The 15,606-nt window shown below is 35.3% G+C and overlaps 1 protein-coding gene across 5 annotated transcripts in view; it reads left to right on the top strand.

The window, feature by feature from the left end:
* RAP1GDS1 (Rap1 GTPase-GDP dissociation stimulator 1) overlaps positions 1-15,606 on the top strand; it is a 140,690-nt gene that overhangs the window by 107,954 nt on the left and 17,130 nt on the right. For 3 of the 5 annotated variants that reach the window (XM_021101742.1, XM_021101740.1, XM_021101744.1), the window contains 6 exons: positions 1,401-1,526; positions 10,829-10,972; positions 11,427-11,558; positions 13,114-13,248; positions 14,474-14,599; positions 15,357-15,496. In XM_021101742.1, coding sequence (XP_020957401.1) covers positions 1,401-1,526; positions 10,829-10,972; positions 11,427-11,558; positions 13,114-13,248; positions 14,474-14,599; positions 15,357-15,496 — 803 coding nt within the window. The remainder of the gene's footprint in view (positions 1-1,400; positions 1,527-10,828; positions 10,973-11,426; positions 11,559-13,113; positions 13,249-14,473; positions 14,600-15,356; positions 15,497-15,606) is intronic. The other 2 variants (XM_021101741.1, XM_021101743.1) reach the window with 1 other exon arrangement.

The following is a 15,606-nucleotide window of genomic DNA, read 5'->3' as shown; positions in this document are numbered from 1 at the left end:
CCAAAACTAAATAAGTGAAGGTAAAAGGACACAGATAGTCGTGTACCTCTACAGGAAGGAGAAGAAAGCATCCATCAAAATAATGAAGAAGAAATTCCAAGATGCTAGCTGTGCCCCCACAAACATGGAAAGCAACTAGTCTAGATTGGATTTGGTCAGAATCCTCTGAGAGAAACTTCTAGATAAATTGATAAGATAGCTGATGCAGCAAAAGAAAATGAGAATTGTAGAGAAATGGCATGAATTCTGGTTGTATTTCAGAGGTAGGTTGATGGACCTTGGTTAGTCTTTGGATGTACAGTTGAACAAGAACATTGAGCAGTGACTCCAGGTTTCGTCCTGTGTGGCATCCTCTTCACTAAATTAAGAAAGTTTGGGAAGAACAGATTTCAGGGTGATAATAACAAAAGTCCACTTAGAGTTTGGATGCCAGAGAGAGATTCAAATGGGGATGTCAAATGGCCAATTAAATGAATAGGCTGGTGTCCAGAAGAGGGCTAGAGATGTGATTGTATAAGCATCAACACATACACGCAGTTTTTGTGCTATGGGAGTGCATGAGATTGCTACGGTGAGAGTACGGACTAAAGAAATGAAACAGCAAAGGATCAAGTCCCAGGGCACTAGAATTTAGAGAGGTCTGGTGGAAAAGGAGGAGCTAATGAAGGGGACTGCAAAATGTAGAGGTGGACTGAAACGGGTTTGAGGTGGGTTTCGGAATGCATGTGAGTTAAGAAACTAGAGACAGTGTGTATAGAAAATACTGTCAAGGAACGTGTTTGTGAAAGTGAGCAGATTGGATGGTAATTGAATAAAAGCAGAGTAGAGAGAAGGTATTTTTTTTTTTCATACTGCTTATGTATGTGAGAACTATTAAAGCACATGTAAATGCTGATGTGTCTCTAGAGTGAGAGGTTGGAGATGATGAAGATGCAGGAGGAAATGAGACCCCCAAGTAATGTGAGGAACTGGCCTTTAATAGAAGGCACATTAGGAACAGTGCAAAAGTGTATCTTTAATGGGGTAAAGATAAGTCACCTTTAATTCAGCCATGTAAAATGCAGTCTGTTATGAGTAATTTTTCTTTTTTGACTAAAAGCCTTGAAACTATGAACTTATAACAGTAATTTTATTGTTGCTATGGTTACTTATATGTTATGCTAGTGAACATTTTTTTATAGCCTTGAATATAATTGGGTCAGAACATTTTCTTTAAAGCCTTAGACATTTTTTCCTCTTCAGGAGCATTTTTAAAAAATGGATTTGATTATTCCTGAATTTGAAGAGCATTTGTATTTATCAGTAATGGTACAAAATGACCAGGTATTGAAAGCAGTAGAAAACAATTTCTGGGTTTAATTTTGTTTGCTTACTTGAAATTTTCCTCCTGTTTTTTTCAGAGTCAAGTAAAGAACAGTTTGCCAGTACAAACATTGCTGAAGAACTGGTAAAACTCTTCAAGAAACAAATAGAACATGATAAGAGAGAAATGATTTTTGAAGTCCTTGCTCCGTTGGCAGAAAATGGTAAGAAAATAAATGTACCTCCAAATGTTTGATCATGTAAGTTCTTTCCAAGTTTTTCTAATATTTAATTGCCAGGTATTTAACTCAAAATCCTTCCTTTATTTTAAATTGGTGATATGATGTTTTACGTTGGATATCTCCAACTTTAGCTACATCATCTACTCCATAACTGTATCTACACTGGCCAAAGCTACTTTTCGTATTTCTTTGATTTTAGAATCATGGCAAAGATGGTTCTGTAGCTTATACATTCTTATGCCAATCTGAAAATGACAGCCAAGAGGCTGAATTCCTCTTACATACCCTCATATATACCCTCGTAGGACAAAGGGCATAAAAGATGGAGTGCCACGTCTACCAACATTGTGGACACTGGTAAACTCCTGTCTTGGGGCAAAAAAAATGTATGGGGTACACTCTAGGAATAAGAGGGAACCAGAGTAAACATGCCTGCCATTCCATATAAATAACTTTTCAAACACAGTGTCTAGCACATAAAGAGGACCAGATACATGAGAAGATAAGACATTGTGGGTAGAGTCAGCACAAAGCACAGGCAACAGCAGCAAATCTCCAGATAGTGGAATTATTAGACATTGATTCAAAACAGCTATGCTTACTATGTTCAGAGAGTTAAAAGCAAGCATAAAAATTTAGAAGGAAACTAAAAACTATTAAAAGTAGAATAGCAGATTTGAAAAAGAAAAAATTAGAAATTCCTGAATTGAAAAATACAACCAAAATTAAGAACCTAGAAGGTGAGTTTAACAGCAGATGAAATATAGTTCAATTAGAGAACAGTGAACTGGAAGATAGATTGGAAGGAAATCCAGAATGAAAAATAGAGAAAGTAAGGAACATACATGAAAGAGAATAACAGGTACAGAGTTTAAAGTGAGAGGGCCTCACATACATTTGTTGGAGTCCAGGAAGGAGAGGTGGTGGGAGGGCAGAAGCAGTACTTGAAGAAATTTTGGCAAAGCACTACTCAGAATTTATGAAAGATATCAGAGTCAAGAAACGCAGTGATTTTAAAACTTGATAAAAAGAAATATACATTTAGAAACATACTGAAATCGAAAAAAAAAAAGACAAAAATCTTAAAAGTGGCCAGGAAAAAATAGATTACCTTAAAGAGGCAAAAGCTTGGTAGCTAACTTCTCAATAGTAGCAATGAAAGCCAGATGACAACATCTTCTATGTGCTGAAAGAAAATAAATACAAATTAAAATGCTAAACCCAGTAAAAATATCCTTCAAAACTGAAAGAAAAATGAAGATATATTCAGGTTAGAAACTGGGAAAGTTCACCACCAGTATACCCTCACTAAAGGAAATTATAAAGTATGTTTATTAGATAAAAGGAAAATGATTGCTAAAAAAAAGAAAACTGATTCCTGAAGGAAGGTTATAGATGCAATGGGGGAGAAAGAACAAAGAAACCAAGTAAATATGTGTGTAAATCTCGTGAATATTAAATATATAAAATATTATTTTATATTAAATATATAAAATAATAAAAATAAATATAAATAAATAATAAATAATAAATAAATAATAAAAATAATTCATTATGAAGTTTATGAAGTGTATGTGTATGTAATTTAAAATATGCTACAGCAAAATGAATATAAATCTAGAGGAAGGTAAAAGTAGTTAAAAGAGTACTTTTGCATTAACTGGAAGAAAGTATTATTAGATTCTGATTAATAAATTATTTCAATTTTTAAGGTGAATTAAAATAATTTTTAAAACAAATGCATAACTACCAAACTAAGGGAAGAACTTATGGAAAGATTTTTTTTAATACCCTGTCAGTCCTAATGAACAGAAGGGTGGAGCGAAAATGGAACGTGGAACAGGGTGTGCAAATAAGGCAGAAAAAATACTCGATTTATGACAGTTATTTCAGTAATTACATTAAATATGTGTAGCCCAAACGCTTTAGTTAAAAGACCAACAGTCACCTGAATTTTAAATAGCCAACTATACTTCTTAAGTAAGCAACATTTCTTAAATATAATGTTGAGGTTAAAAAGATTGAAAAAATAGGAGTTCCTGTTATGGCTCAGGGGTAACAAACCCAGCTAGTAGCCTTGAGGATGCAGAATTGATCTCTGGCCTCTCTCAGTGGGTTAAGGGTCCAGCATTGCTATGAGCTGTGGTGTAGGTCACAGACACAGCTCGGATCTCTTGTTTCTATGGCTGTGGTGTTGTTGGCCAGCAGCTGCCGCTCTGATTCAACCCTAGCCTGGGAACTTCCATATATGCCACAGGTGAAGCTCTGGGGAAAAAAAAAAAAAAGGATTGAAAAAATATACGATTCAAACCTAAAAAAATGCCGAGGTAGTCATATTAGTATCGGATAAAATAGACTTTAGTATTAAAAGCCTTACTAGATATAAAGAAGGCAACTTTATCATGATGAAACGTCTAGTTCACCCGGAAGCTATACAAATATACATTATTCAAAAGGATATGAAGCAAAAATACTCAGAACTATGATGAGAAGTAAATATCCACAAAAATCATGGGTGATTTTAATACCTTTCAGTAATTTATAGAACAAACAGATTTTAAAAAAATAGGGATGTTAAAAGTGTAAATAACATGATTAAGAAAATTAATGTAATGGAGATATTTTAGAATACTGCATCCACTTCACAGAGCCCTTTCTTTTCAAGTACATATGAAACATTTAAAACATGTATACTTATTATGGAAAAAATTTCAACAGATTGCAAAGGATTGTATTCCTAGAGTATGTTCTTTAACTTAAGTGAATTACCTAGTAACTAATAATAGCAAGATAACTAGGAAATCCCTATATGTTTAGGTATTAAGAAATGCAGTTCTAATACCTCAGAGGTCAGAGAAGAATCATGATGGAAGTTAGAATTTTTGTATAATAATGAAAATGAAAACAGTATCTCAAATATAGTGTGATGCAGCTAAAGCCATACTTGAAGGGATTTTTTTTTTTTTTTCGTTTTAAATGAATATAATAGGAAAAGAAAAAAGCTAAAATCAATGAGCTCAGTATTAGTCTCAGGAATTGAGGGAGAGAAAGCTTAAATGAAACCTAGAGGAGTTCCTGTCGTGGCTCACTGGTAGCTCAATGGTTAATGGACCCAGTTAGTATCCATGAGGACGTGGGTTCGATCCCTGGCCTCACTCAATGGGTTAAGTATCTGGCGTTGCCATGACCTGTGGTGTTGGTTGCAGACACGGCTCGGATCCCGTGTTGCTGTGGCTGTGGTGTAGGCTGACAGCTGTAGCTCCCATTGGACCCCTAGCCTGGGAACCTCTACATGCTGTAGGTGCAGCCCTAAAAAGACCAAAAAGTAAATAAATAAATAAAAGAAACCTAGAGAACGTAGAAAGGATGAAATACAAAGAACTGAAATTAATAAAATAGAAAATATTTAGTGCAATAGAAGCATACTTGCCAGTGTTCAGCCTGAAAAGACATCATAAAACTAATAAATCCCTAGTTAGATAAATCAGGAAAAAAAGAGAAGGCACAAATAACCAGCATCAGGAGTGCAAATGGAGATCTCACTGTCAATCTTACAGACATTAGGAGAATGTTATGAAAATTTGATGCCAATACATTGTCAGGTATGGATGACACCAGAATAGAAAAGCTGAGTGATTTTAAATTCTTTCAGGGAATAGGAAAAGCAAATATACTCACCAGTGTATTTTATGAGGTTAGTCAAATACCAACAAAGACAATGCAAAATTAAAGGCCAGTCTCACCATGAACATAGATCCACAATTCTCATAAACTTTGAGAAAATGAAATCCAATAATATCTTTAAAAATTAATCATCATACCAAATTGGATTTATTCTGGAAATGTAGTTTCGTATTCCAATGCAGTCAATATAATTCATCACATTAAACTTAGGCAAAGAGAAGAATCATATGATCTTGTTATTCAGAAAAAGCAAAATAAGATTAACCACGCATCCAGGATTTTTAGCAACTACTTTGCAGGCCATCACTAGAGAATGAAAAGCGTATATAACCAGAGGCCTATAAAAAAACACCATACTCGGTGATAACCAAAAAGCATTTCCTTCAAGACTGGGAATAAGAAGGGTCATCCCCATTTTTATTTCTTATTGTTGAAACTATCCAGTGCAGTAGAGTAAAAAAGCAAGCCAAGATAAAGGAAAGGAATAAATAAAACTATCATTATTCATTGATGATATTATCTATGTCAAAAATTTTTTAAATAGATTAATTTTTGAAATTAGAATTTGGGTTGCTAACCAAAACTGAGAAAAAAATCTAAAAACCCAAAGCATTGTATTTTTCAACATCAGCAAAAACAGAAAATACGTTTTATTTTTAGTTTTTTTTTCCTTCTCTTTTTTGCGGGGGCGAGGGGCACACCTATGGCATATGGAAGTTCTCAGACTAAGGTCCAATTGTAGCTGCAGCCAGCCTACACCACAGCAACACTGAATGAATCCAAGCTGCATCTGCAGCCTACACCACAGCTCACGGCAACACTGGATCCTTAACCCACTGAGCAAGGCCAGGGATCAAACCCGCATCCTCATGGATACTAGTCATGTTTGTTACCACTGAGCCACAACAGGAACTCCTAGAAAATATATTTTTAAAAAAATACATTGCAAGTTCCCATTCAGTGGGTTAAGGACCCAACGTTGTGTCTGCAGTGATGCAGGTTCAACCCCTGGTCTGGGGACTTCCATGTGCTGCAGGTACTGCCATAAAAAGAAAGAAACAAACATTGTTTAGTATAAGAAGTGAGATGCTTTAGATTAATAAAAGATCTCTGGCAGAAAACTGTAGAAGATCATCAAGAAAAATTAAAATCTGAATAAATGGAAAGCTATATCACTTTCATAGGTTGGAAACTTCAATTTTGTAATGATGTTATATGTCCCCATACGGATCTGAAGACTTTGTACACTTCTCACCAAAATCCCAAAGACCAAGAATAGCCAAGACACTGTGAAAGAGAATAAGGTAGCAGAACTGGTTTTACTGCATAACATTAATAAAATTTTAAATTATTGTGTTTAAAAGACACTGTGGTATTGGTTCAAAGATGGACAAAAAGACCAGTGGATCAGGATAGCCAAGAAACAGATGGAGTCTTAGTAAATGTTTATTTCACTGGGGGAAAAAAAGGTGTCACTGCAAAAATTACGGGAAAAGACAGTCTTTTTAATAAACAGTGCTAGGAGTGGGAAAAAAAATACAATTGGAGACACATATACAATCCCACTTGATACTATTTTAAAAATTTCAGTTCAGATAGATTATTGACCCAAATGTGAAAATTGAAACAAGAAAGTTTATCATAAAATATGAGACAGGAGAATATCATGAGTCTTGGAGCACAGAAAGTTTTCTTAAATCACAGAAAGCTCTAACCATAAAGGAAAAATTGATAAATTTGGTTATTTAAAAAAAAAAAAAAAAAAAAAAAAAAAAACAGGGGAGTTCCCTTCATGGCTCAGAGGAAACAAATCTGACTGGTATCCATGAGGATGCAGATTCAATCCCTGGCCTCACTCAGTGGGTTAAGGATCTGGCGTTGCTGTGAGCTGTGGTGTAGGTTGCAGACGTGGCTCGGATCCCTCCTTGCTGGGCTGTGATGTAGACCAGCAGCTACAGCTCCAGTTTGACCCCTAGCCTGGGAACTTCCATATGCTGCAGGCGTGGCCCTAAAAAGACAATAAATAAATAAATAAAAGTAAAACTTTCATTCCTCAAAGGATAGCATTAAGAGTGAAAAGCCTGACAGTAAGTGAAAAGATATTTACAACACATGTAACCAACAGATGGCTCATGTGTACAATGTAGATATAAAAACTCCCACAAATTGTTATGAAAAATGTAGAAACCCAGTAGGAAAATGTTCAGCCTGAGAAGGCACTGGACAAAAGATAAAATCCAAGTGGCTAATAATATATGAAAATATGCTTAACTCATTAAAAATCAGGGGATGCAAAATAAAACCACAATAAAATACCACTGAATACTCACCAGAAAGTGATAATGAAGGTATAGCACAATGGAAACTCATTGCGAGTATAATGTTGTACAGTTGGGGAACCAGTATCTACTGAGATGGAAATACATGTCCCTTTTGATCCAACAATTCTGCTGTTAGTTATACCCAGAAATGTGTACATGTGCTCCAGGGGCCACTACAAGAATGTTCATAAACAGCATTACTTACAATAATGAAAAATTGGGAACAACTCATGTGTATTAACAGTAGAATAAAAAAATCATGGTATATCCCTATTGAAAAATACATTCATGAAAAGGAATGAAGACAGCTATAACCAATAGTGTAGATGAATCTTATAGACATATTAAAAGGAAAAAAAAACAACACTGTAAGATAAGATTCCAGAGTTCTGCTATGGCTCAGCAGGTTAAGGATCTGGCTTTGTCAGTGCAGTGGCTAGGGGCCACTGGTGTGACAAGGGTTTGATGCTGGACCAGGAACTTCCACATGCCTTCCATGGGCATGGCCAAAAACAACAGCCAAAGATTCCATTCTATAAAGTTCCACAAAAGCTAAAATTAAACTATCGTTTTTAGGAATGATTATTTGGTAAAACGAAAGTATGCATGTGATTACCTTAATAGTCAGGGCAGTGATCTGAATGGGACGGAGGAAGGGATATGTGGTAGGAATAAGGAATGCACAGAGGGACTTGAGGGTTGTTGGCAATGAATTTCGTCATCTAGGCGATAATGGGCATTTGCTCAATAATAGTGCAGTGTAATGTATATTTTATGCAGTTTGCTGCATTTGTGGAATTTTTCTCCCCATTTAGAAAAGATTTAAAAATGCATGTGCTTACAGATAATATATGTATATACATATATCATACACGTATATGCGAATGGTGGTGATAAAGGCAGATGTCCTTGGGTAGAATGGTATTGGTCAGAGTGTGCTGGGCTGTCTGCTTTGGTAGGATGCCTTGCTAATCCTTTTTAATAAGGCAGTTTAAGCCTCCTGCATTAAATGTGATTACAGTCAAATTGTGACAGATCTGTAAACTTTATTTATTTATTTATTTTGTCTTTTTGCTATTTCTTTGGGCCGCTCCCGCGGCATATGGAGGTTCCCAGGCTAGGGGTCGAATCGGAGCTGTAGCCACCATCCTACGCCAGAGCCACAGCAACGCAGGATCCGAGCCTCGTCTGCAACCTACACCACAGCTCACGGCAACGCCGGATCCTTGACCCACTGAGCAAGGGCAGGGACCGAACCCACAACCTCATGGTTCCTAGTCGGATACGTTAACCACTGCACCACGACGCAGATCTGTAAACTTTAATCTTGACACATTTTAAATTTTTTAAATGCCTTAGAGCTTATTCTTTAGGGAGAAATTTATTTTTCCTCTCATTTGGTGCTTTGGCCAAATAGTAAAATTTTTTTGTGACCATCAGTCAGTTTTACGCTAGAGAATGACCTCTAACCTTCCTTGCAGTATTTCAGAACAACTATGTTTTTATTTATTTCTGTTTTGCCCTCCGCTGTCTTCACTTCCATTTTGTAACTGTGCAGTGGATTGAATGATACCTTTGAAAACTTGCTTCTGGACTACTCTTAGCATATCACCCTTGGTTTTCCTTGTATGCAAAGGAGAATGATTCTAACATTTAAATTGGGATTTGTATAATTAAGGGATTTTTTTTGTATTTTTAAGGCTTTTTCATCATGACTTTCAATTCTAGTCGCCACATATTTCTAGTTCTATCATTCTGTAACCAAGGAAACGCCCTACTTTCAGCATGGCACAGTGCAAGTGTACCTTTAAAAAAAACAATCCCGGTTGAATATTCTGTGTATTCTGAAATAATATTCTAAAGAAGATCAGTAGTCCTAGGACAGAAAAAAGTCAAATTTTTACACATTGAAATTGTCTGAAAGAAAAGGTCTTACACATTCAAAAAATTCTGTTTCTCCCAAATAACAAGCTGAAACTGCTGCGGAAATATGCACATGCAGCTTAAGGAAACCGAAGACTACAGAAGTCAACTGAAAAATAAAATTTTAATTAAAAAATTTCTGTATAGCAAGTATATTTCTAAGGTCAGTTATTAATCTTAAGCAGTATCGAATATACCCCAAGCATTTAAGTAGGCCAATTTCAGTTAAAATGCAAGGGTGAATGAGGTCTAAGCAATATCTGCTGTAATGAAGGAGACGTATGGATGCGAATATAAAAATCTTCAATGAAATAAGTTCTGTAATGAAACAATATTTAAGATATTAGGGGAACAACCAGTATTGATTTAATAGGCAAATAGAGTTTGCTATGGAGATAAATTTTTTAAAAATATAATTGGGGTGTAAATGCTCTCTCTCTAAAATTCCAGTTTGTTATACAAAATTTTTTTTCTTTTGAATTTTATTATGAAAATTTTAAAACCTATCCAAATGTAGCGAGAATAGTATAGTATAATAAACCACCAGGTACCTATCATCTGAGAAAGCTTCAAATTAATGAAAACCTAAAGCCCTTTTAAAAAAACATGACTTTTCAGGTTCAGAACGTTATTAATTAACTACCCTAGAAAAATAACATCTGTACAAATATGAATCCAAATATACATACCTGTGATGTTCTTTGAAATTTACTTTTCAGTAACTTAATATTCACACTCCTTTAGTAGATTGTTTTAGGAGTTCCTGTCGTGGCCCAGTGGAAACGAATCCGACTAGGAACCATGAGGTTGCGGGTTCGATCCTTGGCCTCGCTCAGTGGGTTAAGGATCTGGCGTTGCCATGAGCTGGGGTGTAGGTTGCAGATGTGGCTTGGATCCTGCATTGCTGTGGCTCTGGCGTAGGCCGGCAGCTGTAGCTCTGATTAAACCCCTAGCCTGGGAACCTCCATGTGCCATGGGTATAGCCCTAAAAAGACAAAAAAATAAAAAGTAAATTGTTTTTTCTCATGGATATGTGTTTTTTATTTTAAACAATGTGAGATATTTTATAGGATTGCCTTTTAAATGTGAGCATAATATCTAGAATAACAGGAGGGTGACATTACTTGTCTTCAGATATTGTGAAAAGTAACATAATTTCAAGTGGAAAAATGAAATAAAGTTTTTGTGTATTTAAGCTGAAGTGTCAGATACTTCTTTTGAAACTCAGATCTTCAAAGGTGTGTTATCTAAATCATGCACTTTCTTGGTTGCTTATAATTCTTCGTGATAAATTGCTTATACCAGAACTCCTATTTCATCTCAAATTTTGGTTATTTTGTTCACATTATTCTTTAGATGCTATTAAGCTACAGCTGGTTGAAGCAGGCCTGGTAGAGTGTCTACTAGAGATTGTTCAGCAGAAAGTGGATAGTGACAAAGAGGAGGATATTGCTGAGCTCAAAACTGCTTCAGATCTAATGGTTTTATTACTTCTTGGAGGTGAGTTGTAATTCATACCAACAAAAAAAAAGTCAGATTTTTGAAAATTTATTGTGTCTTTTGTAACTACTATGTTAGGCATTTTCTCATTTTCCTGTCACATTTAATCTTGTTGATGTCATGATTTCAAAACCTTTAATACATCATGAAGAGATAATGAACCTCGAAAAGAGGCGTCTTTACTATCTTCCAGTATTTAAAGAGCTGGTGTATAGAAGAGACAGCTGTGGCACCAAAGGACTAAAAGCCAGATGGCTACTTGGAATGTAGACTAGAAAAATTCTAAAATCTTTTGTCCAATCTCTACTAAAAGTTCATTATAAAAAGAGTCATTACTTTTCTCTTTATGATTTATAGATGGTGAAGTATGTAATTTCCCAGTCGGATATTCATTGAGAAATACGGATGTGTTACTCTTAAGTATTTTGCTCTTATTTGTTTCATTTACCTCCAGATGAATCCATGCAGAAATTATTTGAGGGAGGAAAGGGTAATGTGTTTCAAAGAGTACTGTCTTGGATTCCATCAAATAACCACCAGCTACAGCTTGCTGGAGCCTTGGCAATTGCAAATTTTGCCAGAAATGGTAAGCATATTAGTTCTTCCTAATTATCAGACATTCTCTGTTTTAAGATTTTGCTTCTCCATAACATGGTCTAAACTGGAACTGGTCAGAAACGTAGGCAGTATTTGCGCCTACTGCTCACTTAATCTTGCAGGACTCTGAAATGCTAATAGTGACTGTCTACATATTTTATGCATTCAGCTAAGTTTTACTATTGTAAAGGTCATGAAGAGTGATTATGAAGTCCTTCTTTTGAGTATTCTGTACTTCAGAGATTAATAAACTTGAGTCCCATTCTCATATACATCTGATCTGGGAGGATATGCCCTTTGGCCTGGTGATTTTATTTTGGATTTAGTCATCTGAGTGTTCATTTTAGGGTTATTGTGCCTCAGTTTATACTTTTATGTCTACACATCTTAAGTGTTGGTAACCGTCTGGTTTAAGACCGAATATTTCCCTTTTTTATTGCTTTTTTGGAGTACAGTTAACTCAATGTTGTATTGGTTTCAAGTGTAAAGCAAAGTTATCAATTATTCATATACATACAGGCACACATTATATATATCCATTTTTTCCCGTGTAGATTATTACAAACTATTGAGTAGATTTCCCTGTGCTTTACAGTAGGTTCTTGTTAATAATCTATTTTGTGCAGTAGTGTATGTATGTTATTCCCATCTTTCTAATTCCTCCCTCCCCCAGAATATAATAGTTCAGAGGCACCAGACCATCATGTATGTTTCTGAAGTCTGACACTTCTGCTATTCATTCTAGAAAGTTATTCTTGTACCGTGTCTAGGAAACATGAATGTTTGCTTTTAACTTGATTTTATTTGAAAACGAACTGTTGTCATAGCATGTTGTAATAGATGACTTATCCTATTTTTCCTGCCTTCTTTTTGGGGACCATCATGGTAAAATTAAAACTGGCAAAATACTGATGATTATTGAAGCTAAATGTAGGATAAATAGTAGTTCATTACAGGAGTTCTCTTGTGGTACAATGGGTTAAGGATCTGGCATTGTCATTGCAGCGGCTTTGGTCACTGCTGTGGTGCGGGTTTGAGTCCTGCTGGGGAGCTTCCATGTGCTGTAGATGCAGCTAAAAAATTTTAATTAAATTTTTAAATAAAGTAGTAGTTCATTATAATATTCTCTCTGCTTTGTACATGTTTCTAAACTCCTATCCTTAAAAAAATAATTCAAATATCAGCCATGATAACAAAATGTAGAGAACTGTCACTGTAGCATTGGCAGAACACTAGCATACTTCTTTATAAATGGGCACTATTGGAGGATATTTTAAGCATGTCGTTTCTACTTACTCATTCTGGCATATTTCTGCTAGAGGGTTTTTTGGCCAGTGTTCATATTTTTTAAAATTTTATCTATTTTAGGAATCTTAAAATCAGATTTTTCATTCAGTTAAAAAAAAAACTATAAATCTTATGTGAGAAAGATAATTCATTTTATTTTTCCTATAGCTCCATATGTCAATAATAGGCAGACATCAGTATAGCAAAATATTTATATATATTTGTAAAGAAGGAAATTGTTTTTTATTGTTCTTTAGATGGAAATTGTATCCACATGGTAGACAATGGAATTGTAGAGAAACTGATGGATTTACTGGACAGACATGTGGAAGATGGGAATGTAACTGTGCAACATGCAGCACTAAGTGCCCTCAGAAACCTCGCCATTCCAGGTAAGACCTAAGAGTGGGAGGCAGCCACGTGAGAATAAAATCTCAGAGTTTCCATTGTGGCGCAGTGGAAACGAATCTGACTAGTGTCCATGAGGATGTGGGTTCGATCCCTGGCCTCGCTCAGTGTGTTAAGGATCCGGCATTGCCATGAGCTGTGGTATAGGTCACAGGCGGAGCTCAGATCCCACATTGCTGTGTTTACGGTGTAGGCCTGCAGCCACAGCTCCAGTTCGACCCCTAGCCTGGGAACTTCCATATGCCACAGGTCGGGCCCTAAAGAGCGGAAAAAAAAGAATAAAATCTGTGGTTTGGGGAAGATATTTACTTTATGTGATTTGTGGACCTGCTCTGACCAAGAAAAGAAAAGGCATAGCCTTCAGATTGTTTACATTTTTCTTAGTAAGTGGAGATCATATGTTAATAAGTTTCCTGAGATATACAAGCATAATCTTCCTTTTTCAGATCAAATATTCTATTACCTTTTGTGAATTCCTAGATTTGCATCATATTGTATAGTTAAGCTTTTTTAAGCTTTTTCAGTTGAGGTTAGATAATGTTATCAATTAGCAGAGTCCCCTAAAGAATGACTTTTAAGGATTTTTTATTTTTTCCTGCAAGCAGACATACAGTTTTTTAAAATAGCCTTAATGTGGCTTTTTGGATTAGAGGCTTTTGAAATCATATTATCATGGGAAATGATAGAGGATATAGTTAAAATTATCCTTTTATTCTCCTTTCTAAAGAGAAATTTCAGATTAGGTTAAATAGTATAACTGTATGAAAATGCAATCTATATGAAATCAGTTTGACTCATGTGACAGATTAATATGTTTATTAATGTCTATAATATCTATACTAATACAGTTGGGTCAAGGACAGAGGTAAAAAGAAACAGTAAAGCTGAGGAATTGTGCTTTTTATGAATAAAAAGGCAATGTCAGATTTCCTTTACAAATTACTAGCTTTATAATTTAATTCTAAAAGCCAATGAATATAACTTTTATACTCCTGCAAACAAATAGGATACCTATCTCCCAGCCCTCCCACTCCCAATTCAATTCTGAAAATTAACAGAAAGTAACAAGGTTTGTTTAAATAGAAAAATGTAACACATGGCGTTAAAGATAATAAGACACTCACTAGATGTGTATTAAATAAATTGAATGTTTATCATCAGAAATGCTAACATCATTTTAACCACAGTCTTTTTTCTCTCTTTCTCTAGTTGTAAATAAAGCAAAGATGTTATCAGCTGGAGTCACAGAGGCAGTTTTAAAATTCCTTAAATCTGAAATGCCCCCAGTTCAGTTCAAACTTCTGGGAACATTAAGAATGTTAATAGATGCGCAAGGTAAAGAAATGCTTTCCTAAGGTGCATTTTTGGTATAATAGTCTTAATGTGCCTCTAGTTGAAAAAAGACCTGTTTTTAGCTCTCAGAATTATGTAATCATAAAGATAAGTAGCAAATAAAAGGCAAAAAGAGGTTGGTTTTAGAACGAATTTATTAATTTCCATGCTTGTTATAATTGACTTTAAATGGAAATTATATGGCATCTCTATTAGTACATATAATCTGGCTTTGCATTGATTTATTGGCAGTCCTTGAGAGGTTTTTTTGTTTTGGCATTTTCGTTTTTACCTGGTCTTCAAAATCATCAGGTTTCAATGTAGTAACAGTCAGAATTTTTTTTAAATTTGTTTTGCAAACAGGGAGGTCATTTTTCTGTTTGTAGAAACAATAGTGAAAGTCACTTCTTGGAATGAGTTATATTTACTAATTCATAAATTCTAAACCTTTCTCTGTATTGATTCCTCAGAGTACTTCTAAAAGCTCTTCATTACAGTTTGCCAGAGTACTAGCAGACTACCAGGCAGAACCAAAAGAATCCAAAGTAGCTTATTTTTATTTTTTGTGTGAAAGTCCACACCTTTATAGAGAAAGCTCAGTAGCCCATCAGATATGGAATATTTGCTGTTTTTGCTTTAATACAAGTGTTGTATTTTTCAGACATGTAATTTTCCTTCCCACTCGTACATCTTTACCAATTGTTTCGGTTGATTGCCTGTCAGTGATTCATTCCTTTATGGTTTGCCTTCTTTCCTATAGCAGAAGCTGCTGAACAACTGGGAAAGAATGTTAAGTTAGTGGAGCGTTTGGTGGAGTGGTGCGAAGCCAAAGATCACGCTGGTGTCATGGGGGAGTCGAACAGGCTGCTCTCTGCCCTCATACGACACAGTAAATCAAAAGTAAGTCCCAGAGGAAAGTGTTCACCAGAAAACATGCCAGTGGCCTTTTTGGAAACTCGGTATCATCGATCCTGTCATAAGCTCTCATGTCTCTGTATTCATGTATAAAT

The sequence above is a fragment of the Sus scrofa genome, chromosome 8 (assembly GCF_000003025.6).
Source record: "Sus scrofa isolate TJ Tabasco breed Duroc chromosome 8, Sscrofa11.1, whole genome shotgun sequence".
Lineage (NCBI taxonomy): Eukaryota > Metazoa > Chordata > Mammalia > Artiodactyla > Suidae > Sus > Sus scrofa.
Note: the sequence above shows the minus strand (reverse complement) of the source record. Positions and strands in the feature narration are given on the sequence as shown.